Source organism: Rhea americana, unplaced genomic scaffold, assembly GCF_003343005.1.
Source record: "Rhea americana isolate MKP2758 unplaced genomic scaffold, rheAme1 scaffold_85, whole genome shotgun sequence".
NCBI classification, from domain to species: Eukaryota; Metazoa; Chordata; class Aves; order Rheiformes; family Rheidae; genus Rhea; species Rhea americana.
The window spans coordinates 14,284-33,715 of record NW_028187034.1 but is presented as its reverse complement, the minus strand read 5'-3'; the positions used below and the strand labels follow the sequence as shown (position 1 = coordinate 33,715).

Here is a 19,432-nt window from a genome sequence, read left to right as displayed (position 1 = left end):
ACAGACATCTCATAKGGAAAGGCTGTGTAAAATATGATGTTAGTCAGTACCTTTGTAAGGGGATGTGTATTTCCCCCACCCTCAGCAAAAGCCTCTGAAAAGGGGAAGCAAAACAAGGTGCTAGAAGGGTTCGTTGAGTACAGGATGGAAAAAGAGTGAATGGAAGGTTTGGGAGTATTTACATAAAAAGCTTTCCCTGAGGCCAACTCACTCTGCCTGGGAGCATCAACACTGACTGGGGAAACACCAGACCCCACTGGAAACACCYGATGCCATTCCAGAATTACATTCTTCCCTGGAAGAAATACGTAATTTAATACAAGAGAAATAATCCCAAATAAGACACCACAGAGTATTCTGTAACTACTACAACTCGCATGCCCGGCCTGAGGGATGACAGGAGGCTGCTGCTTTCCGGGCAAAAGCTATCCGTGTGCGGGGCAGTGGACGAAACAAGGGGAAGGTGCCAGCTGTAAGCCCCGCTGCCGAGGTTTTGGGTGGCAACAGGAGCCGCAGCGGGACGGGCTCTGCCCTGGGCTCCCCTGAAGGTGCCGGCGCCCTCCACACACACGCACGCAGTGCGAGCGTCGCTCACGTAGGTTTAACTTTCTGTGTCGTCCGATTAAACACAACTCCGCCGTCTGACCATGCGTGGCCTCCTCGTTTATTCATCATCCCCGAACCCCCCCCCGGGCTGCGTGGGGCCACCCCACCGCCCCCCGGGCCGCGCGCCAGGGTCCCCCCGCGCCCAACGGCACCGCCGCCCAACCGCCCCGCCGCCCAACGGCCCCGCCGCCCAAGGGCCTTCAAGGCCACTGTGAGCAAACCGGGGAGAACGTTTTACGAAAAAAACCCCCAAATCTACACTTTAACGGCGAACTAGTGCAACCATGAGGTAAAAACAACCCTCCGAGAGCGAAACGTTGCGGACAACTAGGAAATATCAGTTTCTACAGCTACGTCGCCACAGGCCGCAGGGGCCAGGGAGTGCGCGAGGCGGCGGGTGACGTCACGGCGGCGGGGGCGGGGCGACGCCGAGGCGGGGCGCGACGTCACGGGGCGCGGCGTCACGGGGGCGGCAGCGGCACAAGGTGGGGGCGGGGCTAGCGCCGGGGCAAGATGGCGCTGAACAGGAACCACTCGCAGGAGGGTGGCGTCGTTGTCCCTAACAGCGAGAGGTACCGGCTGGGGGGTTCTTGTGGGGCGAGAGGCTCCGGAGAGGCTCTGCCTGGGGTCCTTATGGGGCTGAAGGGGGCCTGCGCTGGTGGTGGGGAGAGGGGGGCTGTGGGGGCCCTGCTGTGAGGCAGCTATAGGGCAGGGAAGTCCTGCCATGGGGGGCTGTGCCCCCCCTCTCCCGTGGAAGGGCTATAGGGCTGGGGACCACTGCAGTGTGGGGCTCTAGGGGCCTTGGAGTGGGCTGGCCGTGGGGCTGGGGACCACTGCTGCGAGGTAGCTACAGGGCTGGGGAGTCAGTGGGGGCCCTGCCGTGGGGCAGCTGTGGGGCTGGGAGGCCCTGCCATGGGCCTGGAGCACGCAGGGTGGAGGGAGCGATGCGGTGGTTGTGCTGGGGGTGCTGTTCTCAACCTGTGCAAACAAAGGGGTGCTGGGGGTGGGAGGCTGCTGCTCAGCCTGCCGCTTGGGGGGCTGCGCCTCGTGTTTCCATAAAATCTGCTGTGGTTGTGGAGAACAAGCTGTGGACATCCCTGACTCCCGCTGTTTGTCGCTCCCAGGTGAGCCAGGGCCTTTGGTAACTTCACAGCATTTTGGATCCCTTCGTCCCCCTCTCCGTCTCGCGCAAGCACAGTCTCATGGCCCCTGCCAGAAGGGCAGAGCCCCAAACTGCGCTGGTTTTGCTGCTTTAGGGACCCTTGAGCAGATAGCCAGGTTTGACAGTGCTTTTCCGCTCCCATTTTGCTGTCTTTTTGTTGCATCTTCTGGTCAACGGGTAGAGGAAAAACTGAGAGCCTTGTGTTCCCTTGATTTGTTTTTGCACACAATTGTAGACCTCTGTGCAACCTTGTTTATCTAGTAGGATCTTTTCTTCCTACCTCTCTTTCTGCTTTTCTTTGTGAATGACTGGAAAAGCTTGAAGGATCTGAGAGTTGCATGCACTGGAGTGTCAGCTGGGTTTTCAGCTGTGTCCCACATTAGGCTGGTCCTGTTGTCTGTGGCAAGCAAACCCTACCTTRTACAGCCAATCCTTGCCTGTAATCTAATTGGTACTTATATAATACCTTTAATTTTGAAAGGAGGATAGTGCTGAATTTGCAAATAAGAGCGGAGATTTTTCTTTGCTGCTTTAGAGTGAATTTAGGAAAGCCTGAGGGGTTGTTTTGTTAAAGTGCTCCCTGGCAGTGTGGAAACACACRGGCAGAATTGGAGCAAGCAAAAGGAATCAAGCTTTGCTAAAAGYTACAAAGCTGCCCAGTTTATTCTGCTGAAGTTCAGTGTTTTTTAATGGCATTTCAGGAGGCATCTGCAGTGATAAGTGAGTACCTGTTGTGTAGATAGCTGAAATAGAGAAGGAATGTCTGTGTGTGGGAGGGGTATTGTTGTTGTTGTTCTGTAATCAGTGGTACTGGAGAGGCTTAGATAACTTTAGGTAGAGCCTTAATCGCTTTAATTCACAGTAAGATAGAAAGAAGCAGAAAGGTTTTTGCCAAAGAGAAGATRTGAGTGCAGCAGATGCTCTTCTGTTTGTCTTGTTGTGAAATCTAAACCAGCTATTTAATGTTTATGCTTGCCACTACCTGAGATTGCTGGAGTAGCTCGACAAGTCCTGGCCTCCTCTTAATCGTATTAAGATGCTTCTGAGATCCTCGACTTGCCTAGAGAAATCGTAGAAAGGAAAGGTGTGTTAGAGTTGTCAAGTTGTATCCAGCCTGGTAAATGATAGGAGGAATACGCTCCAAATAGCATTGAATTCGTAACTTGCCACTAATGCTTTAGTCASACAAGATCTTTGAAACTTGTAGTCTTGGCTGACTTAAAGGAGATCTATGTATCCTTGACCTCAAGCATTATTCGAGATACTGCTTAGTCATAGATGGGTGAAGTCAGGCCTCCACGAGGTGCTAAGCCATCCCATGACAGTCCTAGACTGGCATGTGAACACAAACCAGTTCAGCARTATAATTATGCCCAGTGTTGGCTGCTGTGTTATTTGCTTGTTGGAGTAACTTTGAAGAGTAAACATTAAAGCGACTACATGGAAATTCTTCCCAATGAAGCTAGCTGATGTGGAACACTGCTACAGGATATTGTTGAGGRAGTAATATTGGTAATATTCATAATAGTGAGACATTACTTTTATTTAGCTTAGAAGAAATGTCTCCCCTTTACATCTTSGAAATGGAAAAAAGCTCTGCTGCATTGTCAGTCTATCTCTCTCAGCGAGCGTGGGAATCTGCGTCTAGCTAAGCTGTGAAATAATGTCCCAGCAGATTCTCTTGTCAGGACTTTTTCCTCATTGAAGCTAAACTTGTTAATGTCTGTCTTCTTGGATAGTTGCATTTTTTTTTTCAGATACATATATCTTGTTGTKTTTTCTCTTCCTTAAAGAACATACAACCTGAAACTACAGAGCTTTTGGTTGTTTTCCTATAACTTGGTCTTACTGATTTCTCCTTTTCTTGAATAGTTATGCAACTTCCTAATTAGATCTGATTACTGCAATAGGCTGATCAGAATATGTAAGGGTAACTTTAGATCCAGCCTCCTCAGGCTTATGTTGAGATGATTATTTATTTTTAGAGCATTTTCTTCCTACACTCTCAAACTGAAAATGTATTGGCTCTTTCTCTACTGCTGTGACACACTGCAGGCTCCTCACTCCCAAGGCTGGGAGTTGTGTGTGTTGGTTTTTTTTTGTTGTTGTTGGTTTTTTGTTGGTTTTTCTTTTAAGTAGATGGTTTAGGATCTCTCCCGCCTAGACTTGGTGATACTCTTTCCCAAGTTGGCTGCTCTTGTTTTCCTGAAAAAAGTGTATCTAATTCTTCAGGTACCTCCATTTCCCTAACCTAAGAGACATTTCATAATTTCCCCATCAAGCTTTGGTGTCAGTAGGAGAGTTTGCTAATGTTCATGTGGATTTCTGATGATAATAACCTTCCTGCTGGCGCTAGTGGCTCCATAGCGCAGTACTTTTCATCATAGTTATTTACTTAAATCATGTGAAATGTGGTCTGCAGTTAGTATATTAATGAAGTAATTTCCTCTGGAGTGCAGTTTGCCCATTGGGTGTGGTATTAGGCAGTGGCGAGTCCTAAATGTGAAAATGGACTTGGTGAGAGAGTGGCTTGCTCTGAGATGGTTCATTGATTTCAGAGGGAAGATTTCAAGAAGTTTAGCCCTTTTTGGTGCTCTGACCTTTGGGCTGAGGCCCTCGTTCTGAAGGGGAATTCCTTCAGCCTTAACACTTAGGAGGTGGAAGGTGGAACTATCATTAAAGCTGTCTTTTGTGGAGGGGGAGCAGGGCTTGTCATGAGTGTGAGGTCTTTTGCTCTGCATAAGTCATTCCTCTCTGTTTAAAGGGAAAACAGCAGGGCCCACAGCAGAACTGACTCTTTGGGGACCGTATGCAGGGTTTATGGTGTGTTAACACCTCCCTGTGTGATGGTGCATACGTTAGAGCTATTGCTGATTTCTCCAATTTGTCCAATTCCCTCCTGTAGCATTCTCAAACAGTGTAAAGACGTGGAGCTCTCCTTCAGTGATGTGACAGGCAAGCCTGATGCCTTCAAAGGCACCAAGAAAGGAATGCTGTACCTCACCCCTTACAGGGTAAGTCTGATGCCAGTAGGGCTTCCCTTTTCCCAAAGTTTCTCAGTTTTCTAGGCCAGAAACCTAGTCAGTGGTAGGAGAAGTGACTTTTGTTAAGTGAGGAGTTGCTGAGGGTGCTAGATAGGAGRAGGAGTGGGGGGAAACAGGACAGTCTGTATTGTTATCTCAACTCTCTACAAAGCCTCATATTAACTGGGAAATATCCTATGGAGAGAATATATTTCATGTGATGCATCAGTATTGCTCTTTGAAAACTGTCCAGTTTATCCTCAAATAATAGAACAATAAAACTGTTCATYTGTGTATTGTTTTGCATTATTATGGAACATAAGTGCTCCAGGTGAGTGAGCCATGACGTCAAGTCTGTTTGGGATACCGCTCAGCGTGAGAGCTATGCAACTGAAATAACAGCATACATGCTGACACTAGGCATTCGGTTGTCCATAGCAGTGTTTAAATTACCCTTTTTTTGGATACTGCTACAACTAGAACTCCATAATCAGCCTTTATATCTAAATCAACTACTTCAAAAGTGTTCCTTCTTGTCTTACAGATGATCTTTGTGTCAAAGGGCAAGGATCCCATGCTGTCTTTCATGATGCCATTTTATTTGGTGAAAGGGTGCTCTATTGAGCAGCCTGTTTTCTCTGCCAATTACATCAAAGGACAGATTCATGCTGAGGCAGGAGGTATGTGCCCATGCTTTGTACACCAACTCTTCCCAAGTTTCATAAGTCCTTTTTGCTCTGCTGAACTTCAGATGGAGTGCTCACTTACACAGGAGGAGTGAACAGTGTAGCATGTGCACACTGAGGTAACTCCTGTCATCTGATTTTTGAGATACGGTTTCAGTGTTACCTTCTGCCCCCAAAGCCTGTAACTGACTTCAAAAGAATGTCTTTTATTTAATGTTTTAAGTTCTGTCTTGCTGTGTAAGTTGTTTACTTGGTTTTTGCCTGTGTTTGTCTTCCCTTACCTTTGATCTGAAAGGGTGGTTAAGAGACCAAGTCACCAGCCATTGGTATTGTTGGGTGTATTTAGCAGCTAAATGTGCTTTGTAGAGATCAGTAGACCCTTATCAACATGTGTGTTTGTGTGCATCTCAGRCACTGCTTTGTATTGTTGATTCAGCTTTGTTCACAACTTGATGATGAAACTGATAGGAACTATGGCAACAGTCATGACCAAACACAGGGAACTGTGATAATAAATAGGATTTAAAAAAACAKGGCTGTTGGTTCACAATTCTTCCCTCTTTAGCTGCAGAACAAGTTTATGTGCACTCTGATGTATTTGGAGAGCTTATGCTCTTGCTTCATGTTCATAACAAATTTTTAGAGTGATTAGGTCTTCTGGGTTGTGGATCAGCCACGTCCTGATGCTGAAATCTAAGACWGTGGGTTTAAGGAGATTAATCTCCAAGTTGATGACTTTGTCCGTGGAGGACTTTGTCCTGTTTTATTTCTGCTTTATTTCTCCTTTTTTTCCCCCCAAGAGATTATCTCTACATTTACTTTCTCAGCGTAACTTCATTGCTAATTAGACAAGGGAAAYGAATATTCAAGCTTATTTTTCAAATTTTTTACTTAAATCATATCTTSTTTTTTAAAAGAGAAAAATTACAAAACGAAGTCTTCTGCTTATCTTGTGGTCTCATTGACTAATTAGAAATTCTCTGAAAGTRTTTCGTTATACCTAAGTGTTTATAATCTGCCTGAGCTCTTGTGGGACAGAGAGATTTAAAATGTAGTACTTGATTCAAATTTTAGTTTGAGTTTCAGGCCCTGATCCATAGTCTGCCAAGATCGGTAATAAAATTTCATTCAAGGACTTTGATAAAGTCTTCAGTGAATGAAATGTTCAGTCTTTGCACTGTAATCATTATTAGGGTCTATTCAACCTTTGGGGAAAGAATAGATCAACCTAGGATATAAAATAGGGTTCTCTTACGTAACAAGACTGGAGATCTTTTTAAAGTTTTTTTTTTTTTTTTTTGGTAAATTCCCAGTCCTCTCGAGATATTATTTAGAAAGCATTATTTCAGTGACCTCTGAGACAAAACCCATGATTCTGTGCTCCTGGCAATACAATATAAAATTCAATGTATTCTTCTTTATTAGAACTTCCATAAAATTTGAATATTAACTGTTTTTCTATCTTAGCCATTACTAAGGAAGCTAATTTCAGTTAGTCTATTTCAATTCCAATTTTCTCTTCTAGGTGGCTGGGAAGGGCAGGGGACATTTAAACTGACTTTCAACAGTGGAGGAGCCATTGAATTTGGACAGTTGATGTTCAAAGTTGCTTCCAGTGGTAAGGGATCTTCAGAGTCTGCAGTTCCCCCCTGGCTGGCTGAGCTTGGGACTAGGGGAGGGGACATCCTATACACTCATCCACAACRATGTATTCTGGGGAGGAATGCTTGTTTTTCCTTCCCATCCTTTTTCTGTGTTTCACCTTAATGCTTGGTGTAACCAGAATATTCTGGAGTTTGTTTTTTGAGGTGGTCTGTGTTTTTCTATGGAAACTTATTCCTTGRGGAAAAAAGTTGAAATGTGTGACAATGAAAAATATATCCAGAGCACTTGCCTAACCTCAGCCCAGTTCTCTCGCAGTGGAATGAGATGAGGAAAGGTAACATATCTGTTTGGAGAGGGGAAAACTTAAATTTAAAACAAAATCATTTATATTTAAAACTTTTGAAATGAAAAAAAAAAAAATCTATTCAGCCTTTATTGATAAGAATTTTTTTTAAAAAAAATACTGATGCATGCTTTATAAAATGGTCTGTTTGTTTTTCCCAACCACAGAAGCCCTGCCATTGATCTGTTGTGCTATAGCTAGTATTTGTGCAGCTGACTTCTTTTAGCACCCTGTGAATTTGCAGAGAGATTATTTCCAAATGCTTTTCAAGCGCAGTGTTATGCTAGAACTGTAGAGTGAGTATCACTAGAACTAGGGTGATGGGAAATGGGGCTGCATTAACAGGACTGTTTCTTTTATTCTGTACAAACATTCAGTTAAAACAAAAGAGCATCTGTCTTAATAAATGTGTACTTCTTAGCTTCCAGTGGAGTCCCTCTCCAGAACCCTGGCTATGGCTATACACCTGTGCCCGGAGGGTATGCACCCACCCCGCCTGCTCCAGGGGGTTATTCACCTGCACCAGGAGGCTATGCTCCTCCACCACCAAATGGACCGTATCCTTACATGCCACCACCGGTGAATGCCTATGGTCCAGCTCCACAGCCCATGGGATATCCTTGTGCCCAGCCTCCAGGTAATGGAAGCCGTGTGGTGATTAGTGACATTGTGTGTGTGTGTGTGTGTGTGTGTGTGTGCGTGCGTGTGTTAGCTTTAAAGAAATCATGACAGTACACTGAGGTCTACTGTAGTTTTACCTCCTTTTTATACAAGGATCCTTGTCCTTGCAAAAACTTACTATGTGTTCTTTATCATACCTGCGTGTCTCCAGAGTTGCAGCTGGACAGGAGGTGAAAATGCAGCATCTAAATTGTGCTTCTGCTTGGCAAAGAATTGTTAATGCCTGTTATGCCTGCAGGTAGCCAAATGTAAAATTTCTGCTGTCTGCTTCCACATCATGCCAGCAGAGCTCTTGTTCAGTCTTGGACAAGATGCAACAACCTAAATCATCAATCTGGTGTCATCTTTTTAACAGGTATTTACCCACCACTTCCAAACATGAACCCCATGTATATGCCACCACCTCCACCGTACTCTGGGCCTTCTCCTGCAGGACCTTCGGCCCCCTCAGCTCCCACAGCCTGGGTAGACCCAAGGATGCCAGGTAAACAGAACTTGGGGCTGCCAGGGCCCAGGTGTAGAAGGGTGGCTGGAGGCTTGAGCTCTGGGTGGTGCTGGTGGAGGGGGAATCTGTTGTTGCAGGAGCTCTAAGTCATCTTGGTCTGTAATTTGAGATGACAGAGGAYTGGAGAGTGCTCAGCTCTGCACTGTACTCTACAGCTTGTGGTCAGCTCTAGCCAGCCTGTATCTTTCCTGAACCACTCCAGATTCAAACCCAGCTTGCTGCAGTTGCTGCTGCTCTTTGGATATTTGTCAGCTCTCCAAAAGATCAGTAGTTGGGGAGAAGACTGTGGGGCTGGGGCCACAGCAAAAGCTGCTTAAGTCAGCTGTGTCCTATGTTTGCTCCCTCTCCTTCCTCTCTAGGTGGCAGTAAGGCCACAGAAGCTACTTCGAGTGCATATTACAACCCTGCCAACCCACACAACGTGTACATGCCCATGGTAAGCACTGTGCCCATAGTGGGGCTCTGCCCTTTTGAGAGGGAAGCTGCGGAGGAGTTAATGAAGAACACAGTGTTGCTATGCACCTGCTAAGCAATTCTGGACAGTCAGCATTTTGGCTGTGGGAGTCGATCATGGCATGTGCCACACATGGTGAAATCTGGTGGCCTGCTTCCTACCTCACAGTAATTACTGCTCATCTAGTCCGTGCACAAAAAGCATGCATTTTCCTAGGGGAAGGTGGGGATGGTAGCGCAACAAAGATCCTGGAGCATAACTAGAGAGGAATTGTGGGATTAAATGACAGCCTGAAATACAGCATCCAGTCCTGACTGTAACTTGCTAAGCAGTGATTTCCCATAAACCAAGCCTGGGAATGCTTGGGAAGAGATCCTTGTAAAAYAGGCAGAGCAGCTGACTCTTCTTGTTTCTCTTCCAGGATCAGCCACCTCCTTATACACCTCCTGAGGATAAAAAGAACAACTAATAGAACCAGCCTCCCACACTCTCTCCCTGAAGACAATTTGGCTGTCACTACACCTTGGGTTAGCATATCTCTAGGTCTCTTATATATACATATATATATATAYACACACAATGTACGTAGTGTTGGGCGGCTGAGCACTTGCCCTCCTTAAACAGTCAGTGGCAATACAAGGCAGAGCAGCAGCACTTTCCTGCTTATTTGCTTCATCTCATGGGATCAAAGCACTAACCTTTTGCTCTGCCCTTGGCTTGAGGTAAGAGATGGATTTCTTCATAAACCAGCAAACCATGTCACTAATCTAGGAGTAGAATATGAAGGTACTGGCATCTTCGAGTAGAACTACTTGGAGTGGCAACCTTTTAAGTTCAAGCACCAGCCAAGAGGAAGAGTATAGACAGCCATGAAGTTCTTTGCACAAACCTACAGGTGTTAAGTTTCCTTAAATTCTGGCACAGCTCAGTGTAAGATGGGACTCTGGCAATACTGTGTTGTGCTGGAAACACGTTTCATGTTCTGGACAAATAGTTAGGGGGTGACAAACTTGAGAAATGCATCTTGAGAGACAATCATTTGGTAGTGTTAGTGGAAAGGGGATAGGCTACCTGCAGAGGCCAAACCCAAGAGCTCAGCTGGAAGAATGACAGAGGGTTCTGGATAGATCATACTGATGCATTTCTGATGGCAGGAGGAGCTTCTAGACGCAGACATGCCTGCTTTGAATGCAGCAAAACTCTATGCTAGTATTTCTCCATCTTCTTTCCTATAATTAACCTTCCAAAGTGGGGTGAGATGCTGCAGTTGCTGGTGTCTGAGAGCCAGCACTGACTATTAATAGTTTTTGTTCCTTTCCCTCTGCTGTGAGATGCACCTCTATTTCCAGTGAATCTTTGAAGACATCATGGGAGTTTGCTGGCAGGTCTCTTACAGCCTGCCTTTGCAGCATGTAGTCTCGTGATGATGATGGCAGAGGAGCTGTGTGAAAAATGAAACTGGAAACAAGCAATGACTTCCTAAAATCAGCCTGCCCTTGTAGCTGTAGAATAGAAGGCAAACAAGAGATTGGGGCTGCAGAGCTGTGAGCTAATAGCTTGGCAGGTGTGGGTATCAGTCTTCCTTTTGGTCTTCTGGGAGCAAGTCCTCTGTCTGCAATGGTCCTGTGTCAAGTAGCCATTCTTCAAGCGTAACTGAGCCAAGTGCTGAGCAGGAAGCTGCTTGCCTTGGGCAAAATAATGTTCCTCTGGGAAGATAACCTGATACTAGCCCTGTCAGGGGACAGGTCCAGCAGCCTGGGCTCCCTCTGCTGAGCAAGCTCATGCAGAGTGCAAGCCTGACAAGGGAAGACTGGGCTTCATCTCTCTTCCTTAGGGTGCTAAAGCCATGCTGCATCTGCCAGCATCTGAGCAGTGTGAGAAGAGCAGGCTATGTAGTATTGGGCTTTGGTTGCTTGTGGGTGCGGTGCCCTCTGAACTGGGAACTGCTGCCTCTGGTGTGGGTGTTACTAATGCTCAACTCTGCTGCTCAGCACCTTTCCTTCTTCCTTAGGAGATACTGCCATTAAACCTGCTCTGAAGAGAGTGTCACTATTATGATGGAGACCAATGTGGTCCTATGTATATGGGATGATCATATTTCTTCCCTGCAGTCTTCCTACTTTCTTAGTGAAGGGGAAGGACATTTTCCCTCTTACTTTTGTGCATGCCAGGACTCTCCTTTAAGTGAGATTTGCACAACAAGAATGAATTCTTGAAGCAGCCTGGCATGGAGGAAGTAAACTTCCTTTTTAAAAACAACAACAACAAAACCTTTTAAGTTAGAGATGTTCTGATGATTCTCTGAAACTAAAAAAATTCAGCCATGAATGTTTGTAATTTTTGCATTGCACTTTAATACAGAAGTGTTGATAACTTTAGCTGCCTGTTTGCTGTTGTGTGTGTTATGTTGACTTCTATCATTCCTGCCTATTGCACAGAAGGCAGGAACAAGTGATAAGCACTGCTGGTCTCTCTAGTTGGCTCTGGGTCAGTCCTGCTCTCTCCCTTGTACAGTGCCGAGTGGGTCTGGAATTAGAATTGGGGGGGGGAGGGGAGACAGTGGGACAGAAGCACTAATTTTGACTAATCATTTGACTGCCTGCGGAAGGTGGTTTGTGCTTTTGCTCCAGTCACCAATATCCAGAACTGGCACTGTCCGTGTCCTTAGGGCAGGAGCCACTGTGTTTAACAGAGGCGATGTCACCACCCTGCCCCTCACTAAAGCTGTGTTCATAGCAGCTCTTCTATGAATTTTAACTGGCCAGTTAGGAGCTCCTGTTAAAGAGAGGCTTCCCTCAGGCAGTAAATACAGAATACAGCTTCCCCGCTTCTGCGATGTGGGATAAATAAAAAAAAAAAAAAAAAAAAAAAAAAAAAAAAAACACTGGCAGACTGTTCAATCTTGAGTTTCCCTATGAGCCAGTGAAAGCTGATGCCCTACTGAGCACAATGTAAATATTAGAAAGCTGTCTTCTATTCAGCTTCAGTTGCTGACAGGAAATCAGTTTTACCTCCTGGTGTAAGTCTTCCTCTTTGGAGGTACTGACCCTGCTAGCTGCTTGGTTAATGCTGGATTTCAGTGCTGAATAAATGTGAAAGAGACAGTCTGTGACCTGCTTCCCTTTTATTTAAATTGTCTAAACTATATAGCAAGAACAAAGCCAGCTCCTGTACATGAGTATGGAGTTTTGGAGATTTTTTTTTTTTTGTTTTAATTATTGGCACAGCAAAGCATTCGGTGTCTTGCTGCTGTGCTTGGAGAAAGCTGCTGCGAGTGGCTAGAGTCAGCCCTTTGGTGCTTCAAGAACTGGGGTAGGCTCCCAACCCTTCTTTGTCATCTGGCATGACTTGAAAGGGGAAACTTTTTTTTGCATGTGTGTATGTGGTATTTCCCCAATCTGAGTCTATTCTTGTTATCAGTCTCCCTCAGTTGCCCTGTACTTTTAGGGAGGAATTTTAACAAATGYTGCACCTCTCTCCTGAGTCAGTTGAGGTAGGTAGGCCATATCTCACCTAAATTTGAATACCTGTTCTGCCTGCACTTGTCTTTAGCTTGTCTCCTAGAACTGCTCTGACACAGAAGTGGGAGAAGCAGCGAGTGATCCTGCAACACAGCTGGCTCCTTTATGGGCACTGAGACAACACATTGAAGTGCATGAGATCAGGTGAAATAAACTTCACCTGTATTCTGAGGAGGTTTTTAAGCTGTATTTTCTTTACAACAACCAAGGAAGGGCAAGCACCAGTGCACATCAGCTTGTGTCCATCAGCAGAGGCCAGAGTGAGCATAGCACCTGCCACATTCTGCCACGTTGTCTCCAAGATAAGAAACAGCCCTATGCATCGCTCAATCCCTCCACAGTGTTTTGAGACATTCCTCCCTGCAACAGTCTTCTATTCAGTTGTTTGTCACGTCTTTTCTCCATGTGCCAAACAGAAGGAACTGGTGCCTGGGAGGGACGGCAGTTTTCCTCCTTGTGCGGGTCCAACATGACTAACTTCTGTGGTAGCAGTTGCAGGTACTCAGCCTCCACTGTAGGATGATATGTACTGTCAGGCACAGCCCAAGTACCAAAATGAATCAGTTCAGGGTTCTAGGGCTCATTTCACAACTCACTCCAAGCCCCTCCAGGGTGTTAGTGCTAGCTCTTCCTTTTATTGGAGCTGTGTATGTAGCTGTCCTTTGGAGAAGGAGGAGCTGTTYCCTGAGAAACCCTGGAGTGTTCAGCTGGCCGGGGAGGGAATGAGCCCTTTTTCAGCAGGAAAATCAATTATCCTGCTGAAATAAAGTAAGGTTGGATTGCAGCTTGGAGGCACATGTGACTCTGACAACTCTAAAGATCAGTAACTTGCCACCACTGGTTATAGGCACAACATGCTATGATGCTGCAGGTTTTTAAGCTATACCACAATAAGACTGCTGGGGTTCTGCACAGGCATTCTTGTTTTTTGCTCTGCTCTGTTGTAAACTGATAGTAGTGGGACCTTAATACCATGATGACCCACTAACTAAAGACCTTCTCCAGCACTGTGGCAGTGAAGTCTGTTGGTAGGAGATTGAAGGATTGGCATTATTAGCTTTTTTTTTTTTTTTGTGGCATGCATGTTAGACAGTAGTAGGGCTGGCCTCCRGGATGCTACCAGCAGGCTCAGGCCTGCAAGCAAAGCTAGCACCCAGGCACTCTGTGCTCAGGAACATGCTGCCTCCATGAGCTCTTGGTCTCACACAGGGTACACAGGAGCAGTGAAGCCATACTGACACCCATTCTGAGCCAAGATGATTATAGCAAAGGAGAGAAGGTAATCGTGTCTGACTTTTGGGAGTAACTCCATCACACACATGCATCTAAAGCATTTCTGCAGGTCCAGTTAAAACAGCTTCTGCAGTCGTATGTGGTACCCACCTTGCCAAGCTCAAACAGTGGCCAGACACTGTTTTTATGGCATTTTTCCACAGGAGCACTTTGCAATCACCAAGGAATCAAGCTGCACACCACTCTTAGGAAGCGGGTAACAAGAAGACCWGCTTTACACAGATTAAGTAGAAATCAAGTTTGTACCAGAGCAATAGCAAACTTATCCCCCCTGCACTGTCAGTAATGTCAGTGAGAGGCACTTGAGCAGCACAGAGAAAGGTGCTCCTCACACCCCCAGTGCTGTGCACTGTCACAGGATGATGGGGCGGACACCTGCCCTGGGGCCTTGCTGCCTGACTAAGTGCCAGGGCTGCACCATGGGGTAAAGATACCACATGACCACTCCCGAGGGGTTAATCACGACCGTGAAGTTGTCTCCTGTCTTTAAGCCGCTGATGATTTTACCGCTGTACACGTCTTGGACCTGCAARAGAGAGACGGTCATTACCAGGGTGTCCACAAATCCTCCATTCTGAGGKGCTGCTGGTCCAGCCAGGGTCAATGACAGTCCCAGCCCACCGTACGCCTGCAGTTGGCCCGAGTTGGTCATGCCACACATAAGAACATAGCCTTAACCACAGGCTCAGCCTCAAAACCTGACCAGGCCCTGAAGCTTCCTGCTCAGTGGTTACTGCACAAAAATTTGCAGRGACTGGTGAGAGTTAGGAAAAAAAAGAGGAGAGAAATCAGCTGCTCCTCTGTGTCCCAGGCAGCAGTGCAGCCTCAGACTTAGGTCATTTAAGTAGGAAACGTTGACCTGCAAGAGCACAGCAAGAGGGTGTTTGCCATCTACACAGCAGGGAAAGTAAGGGAGGAGGCCTTCCCTTCAACATGGGGGCAGCCAGCAGGCAGGGAAAACTCCCCTCTTTCCTGTCCCCAAATGCACAGGGTGGCAACAGGAGGGAGCTGGGAAGAAGGGGTCCCGGACATTGCGGTGCCAGCCCAGCCAGCCAGCAGGGCTCACCTCATACACAGCGTTATCTGGGAAGTCAAGCTTGGCCAGGCTGGTGGTATAGCGGAACGGCATGTCTGTCCTCCGGCTGAAGAAGACGAGAGCACTGGCAGCCTGGGACAACGGGCGCAGGAATACCTCGACATGGAATTTCTCCTGGGATGGGAACAGGCTGGTGAGATAGAGCTGCCTGGACCAACTCCCTCTTGCAAGGACAGAGCAGGGGAAAAGGCMTGCATGGTGCCCCAAATACTGCAGGCTCTTGAGGCACCTCATCATTTTGCCCACTGGGAARCAAGGAGAAGCTCTGTGCAGGAGGTGCCTGCCAGCTCAAAGCAGAGTGATGGGAGGCATCTGCCAGCTGAGATTTCTTGCTGGACACCTCCTTACCTGTGTCTGCTCTTGCAGGCATGAGAACACCTGGGCCTGCAGTGGGCTCCAGGAAAGACCCTTGCAGGGGGAAGAGGAGCCAAACCATTGAGTTCTGGGATGCGCACAAAGAAATGCTGGTCTGTAACTTCTAACCTTGCCTGGATGTGTTGCTATGCCAGCAGGACCCCATTCCAACAGTTCTCCTGCTTCTCTGCATACCCTCCCTCTTCCTCAGTATTGTGTCTCCCTTGTGCTGCTCCTGTTTTCTCTACTGTCTCCCAAATGCATACACCTTTCCCCTGACCTTGACAATCCTACGTCCCTGGATTCCCAAGGGATCCTGGTTGATCTGGATCATTAGCCGGTTCTGCAGGATCTCCTTGGCACTCGGGGAGATGGTGCGGAGGTCAGTAGACATGAGGAGTGGAGCTGCCATCACTGTCCACAAGGCCATTTGGGAGCGTGACTGCTCGTAGCTAAGGCCAAAGTTCCCAATGATGAGCTGGTGGGGAGAGGGGACAAAGAAAGTGGAAGCAGAAAATGGTTAGAAATTTGTCTGCATATGTGACTCAGTGACACTGCAGCCTGTTAAGGGGGGGGGGTAAGCACGGAAAACCTCAGGTTTTTTCACTTCCCTTTGAGCAGCCTACCATTGCTGGAAGGTCCCATTTCTGCTAGGTGCTAAGTGATCAGCACATGTTCAAAAGCACCCACTAATACCCTTACTTTCACCCTGTTTCTCCCCCAGGCTGTGCAGGGGTATAGGGAAAGACAAGGATAGCTGCACAACAGGACAGGTACACACAAGGGGTGGAGGGTTCACTGCAATATAAGCTTTTCCATCAGTTTAGCCAGGGCAACATGGGCTTTTCCTCTTCTGCCTGAAGCAACTCAGACCTACTCGAGCACTCTTCCTTTGCCTTGTATTTAGAAGGGGATCCCTGGAGATCCTTCATTCCTGGCTTGGGCCCAGGCACCCACCACCCAGCCGCACCATGTCRGGGTCATTCCAGTGGCCAGGGCCAGCCGCTGGCTGCAGCACGTCCTGGTGTGCAGAGAACCAGTCCACGATGGAAAGCACACTGTCCCAAGAGTCCTCAATGTCATCGTAGTTACGCCAGAGGTTGCARATCTCTGCTAGGAGGGTGTAGTTCACCTGAAGAGGAGTAAAGGAGTCAGGCAGGAAGGAGAGCAAATGGAGTCTGCAGGCTGGGAGGATGCAGATGCTACATTCCTCACCCCTCATCAGCAAGAAGGGGCAGGTAGACTTGCTAGGAGCTGCAGTGTTTGAAAGGTATTTGCAAGMCAGAGTGATCCAGGGAAGAACAACAACACGTAATTAAGGACAGACTCATATCCCAGTATGACTGGGCATATCCCAATATGACATAATGTCTATCAAAACAACACGGAGGCTATGGGGGATATAAGACCATTGCAAGAAGGGAACAAGGGCAGCCTGGGGTTGATTCAAAATGTGGAAGGGGGGAAAATGTGTGTTCAGCTAACAACAAATGTTACTAGGAGCAACATCTAGCAGGGAAGAATAGAAGCTCCCTTTCAAGCATTTGAATCAGACAGGACAACACTGAGGAGAACAGGCTGTCAGGATCAAGCCCATACAGGCTAAGAGGGGTGGATAAGGCATGTCTTGGGGTCTTGCTCCAAACTCTTATGACCTAGTCATGTTGGGAACCCAAATTTTCCACGGGAAGCCAATTCCTGGCAGGGAGGTCATTTCCCCTCCCGGGACCTACAGACYCATCTCATCAAGAGTGGAGTAATAAGAGAGGAATGTAGCACATGGGCTCCTGCAGCTCACAGTGAGAGCACCCCATGGTACACGGGAAAACCCACCAGACCCAGTATACATTTAGATAATCCACACCTTGGGAGGGAGCCCGCCCTGATACGCTGGCCAGCTGCAGGAGTAGACTATGGGACGGCCTGTCGCATTCAAAGCTTTCGCCATCTTCGGGTAGCCTTAGGGAGAGAAGAAGCTGACTGGTGAACTTGCATCATACCAGCTCTGGAGCGCCTCTTTGTCCAAGAGCTGTCCAGGTTACCCTTTTGCCCTGCAGCTATGGTGCACCTAGCCCCAGGAAAGGCCATGGCAGCCCTCAAAACGCTACCCATGGGCTCAACTAGGGAAAAGATTTAACCCTGGGAGACAGACAAAAGCTGCCTTCTCTGAGGACCAAACATTTACTGCTCTGATCCGGAGGTGGAAATACCAATCCAGCTTCTACCCTCCAAGCTCACCATGTGTCTGCGTACACAACTTCTGCAGGGAAGGGACCAGCGAGCATGGCTCCCTCCTCCTCCACTCTGGGCCCTATTTCACGTGCAGATAAGTAGCATCTCCAAAAGCTCTGCAGCCCCTCTAAGATACAGCTTTTTTGGAAACATTTCCCAAACCTGCAGCCCATCAGGGGTACAAAGACTAACAAGAGGAGACATGAGGAAAGAACCAAAGCTGGCCAAGCATTTCAGAGGACAGAAGACAGATGGCTGCTCCCATAGGAAGCAGCTATGAGAGAAACACCAGCCAGCCCCAGAAAAGGCCATGGCAGCCCTCAGAAAGCTACCCAGGGGCTCAGCTAGGGAAAACAGCAGCCTTTACCCTCTGCCTGCTGTTCCTCTGATGAATAGCACCCATCCAGCTTCAGCATGTCCACACCCCACTGCGCAAAAGTCTGGGCATCCTGCTCCACATGGTCCACTGTGGTGCCCGGGTAGCCCCCACAGGTGAGAGTGCCCAGGTCTCCATAAATGCCCAGCTTCAAGCCCCGGGAATGGAYCTGTGAAGAGAGGAGAGCTGCAARGAGGGGACAGAGTGGAGTCCAGAACATCTCCCAGGGGAATAAGCTCCTCTACTCTGTCCCAGACCTCCTGCCTCAATAGCTTCAGCCAAGGTGATGCAGAGACACAGAGATGCCCCCACCATCTCCACCCTCCCTCTGTATCCAACCTCTCCCACATGTGCTTACATAGTCAGCCAAGGCCTTGATCCCTCGGGGGAACCTCTTGGGATCAGGAACCAGCTGTCCTGCCACGTCCCGCTGCTTTGCTGACCAGCAGTCATCAATGTTGATGTATTTGTAGCCCAGCTCCCTCCAGCCATCCTCTGCCAGGCGGTCTGCCATGTCAAAAAAGAGCTTCTCACTGTGGGGAGAGAGAGACTCGGACATGGTGAGGGAGCACAACACCACCAAGCCATAAYGCTTAACACCTTGTTAACTCTTCACCCCACCAACTGCTGGTAGCCAACAGGATTTCTGGAATAATAGGGCAATGGAGGGTCCATCTCCCACTGCCAATACAAAGAAGGCCTGGGTGATACGGGAGGGTCTCTGGTGGCCCATTCATCGCCTAGCAGATCTCACCAAGCAGAAATGTCTCGCTGACACCTTGCAAGGCCCAGCCATATCCTTCAGTCTGGCATACTTCTGGCCTCAGCGCTGCAGTGTCCGAGTCTCACCCATATCAGTTCTCCCAGTGTCCTCACAAGGCACCACTACCCCACTGCAGCAGGACTTGCCCCAGGATGCACGGACTGTGCCAAAGCAGTCCCAGGCCTGACGTCCCGCCACCGCACTCATCCCGTCCGCCCTGCCTTCATTTTCAGCAGGTTCCTCACGCCTCGCTCCGCTCCGCCCTCAGCCGCGGCACGGCCCCTCGGCGCGCGTTCGCCTCGTGTGCCAGGATCCCCCCACGCGCACGCAGCCGACGCTCCAGAAACCAACCCAGCCTTTCTTCAGGCACCCGCACCTTGAGGAGGGGGAGGCTTGCCGTGCCGTGCCGTGCCGTGCCCAGGGAGGCCGGGGTCCCCGCAGCGCCTTCGGCGGACGGCAGCACGCAGGCCGGGCGCTGCTCCGGCGCCCTCCCCGCCCCGCTCACCTGATGCAGTTTTCGGGGTCTGCCTCGCAGTCCACGTTGCAGCGAAACCTCTCCCAGGCCAGCCAGCCCATCGGCGGCCTCCGCGCCAGCCCGTTCTCCAGGCCCCGGCTGCCGGCCAGGCTCAGCGCCCAGGCCAGGGCCAGCGCCCAGGCCGGGGGCAGCCCGCCGGCCCGGGCCGCCCGCCGCATCGCTCGGGGGGACGCCGCCGCCGAGGGGCAGGCGGCTGC

General features: G+C 48.5%; 2 protein-coding genes across 3 annotated transcripts; one reads left to right on the top strand and one right to left on the bottom strand.

Annotated features, from left to right (window-relative positions):
* The first annotated feature begins 1,091 nt into the window (after window positions 1-1,091).
* On the top strand, window positions 1,092-11,443 carry WBP2NL (WBP2 N-terminal like). Its single transcript, XM_085323593.1, has 8 exons — window positions 1,092-1,178; window positions 4,674-4,782; window positions 5,336-5,471; window positions 7,003-7,095; window positions 7,847-8,062; window positions 8,462-8,590; window positions 8,971-9,047; window positions 9,487-11,443. The coding sequence occupies exons 1-8, from the start codon at window positions 1,120-1,122 to the stop codon at window positions 9,532-9,534; spliced, it is 867 nt and encodes a 288-aa protein (XP_085179719.1). The 5' UTR covers window positions 1,092-1,119; the 3' UTR covers window positions 9,535-11,443.
* A 729-nt stretch (window positions 11,444-12,172) lies between these two features.
* On the bottom strand, window positions 12,173-19,423 carry NAGA (alpha-N-acetylgalactosaminidase). Of its 2 annotated transcripts, XR_014898061.1 has the most exons (9): window positions 19,206-19,423; window positions 18,296-18,470; window positions 17,929-18,106; window positions 17,194-17,288; window positions 16,300-16,461; window positions 15,610-15,807; window positions 14,946-15,089; window positions 13,970-14,405; window positions 12,173-13,098 (listed from the first exon to the last, which is right to left on the bottom strand). XR_014898061.1 is itself a non-coding variant. In XM_085323592.1 (8 exons), exons 1-8 carry the CDS (start codon window positions 19,391-19,393, stop codon window positions 14,232-14,234), a joined length of 1,314 nt encoding a protein of 437 aa, XP_085179718.1. In that variant the 5' UTR covers window positions 19,394-19,423; the 3' UTR covers window positions 12,173-14,231. The 2 variants fall into 2 exon arrangements, 1 of the variants encoding a protein (XP_085179718.1); XM_085323592.1 differs by having other exon boundaries at window positions 12,173-14,405.
* Between the last annotated feature and the right edge of the window lie 9 nt (window positions 19,424-19,432).

Coding starts and splice junctions, on each gene's coding strand:
- WBP2NL (XM_085323593.1), top strand. CDS start 1,120: ATGGCGCTGAACAGGAACCACTCGCAGGAGGGTGGCGTCGTTGTCCCT. Junction 5,472..7,002: donor GATTCATGCTGAGGCAGGAG/GTATGTGCCCAT, acceptor TTTCTCTTCTAG/GTGGCTGGGAAGGGCAGGGG. Junction 8,063..8,461: donor TCCTTGTGCCCAGCCTCCAG/GTAATGGAAGCC, acceptor TCTTTTTAACAG/GTATTTACCCACCACTTCCA.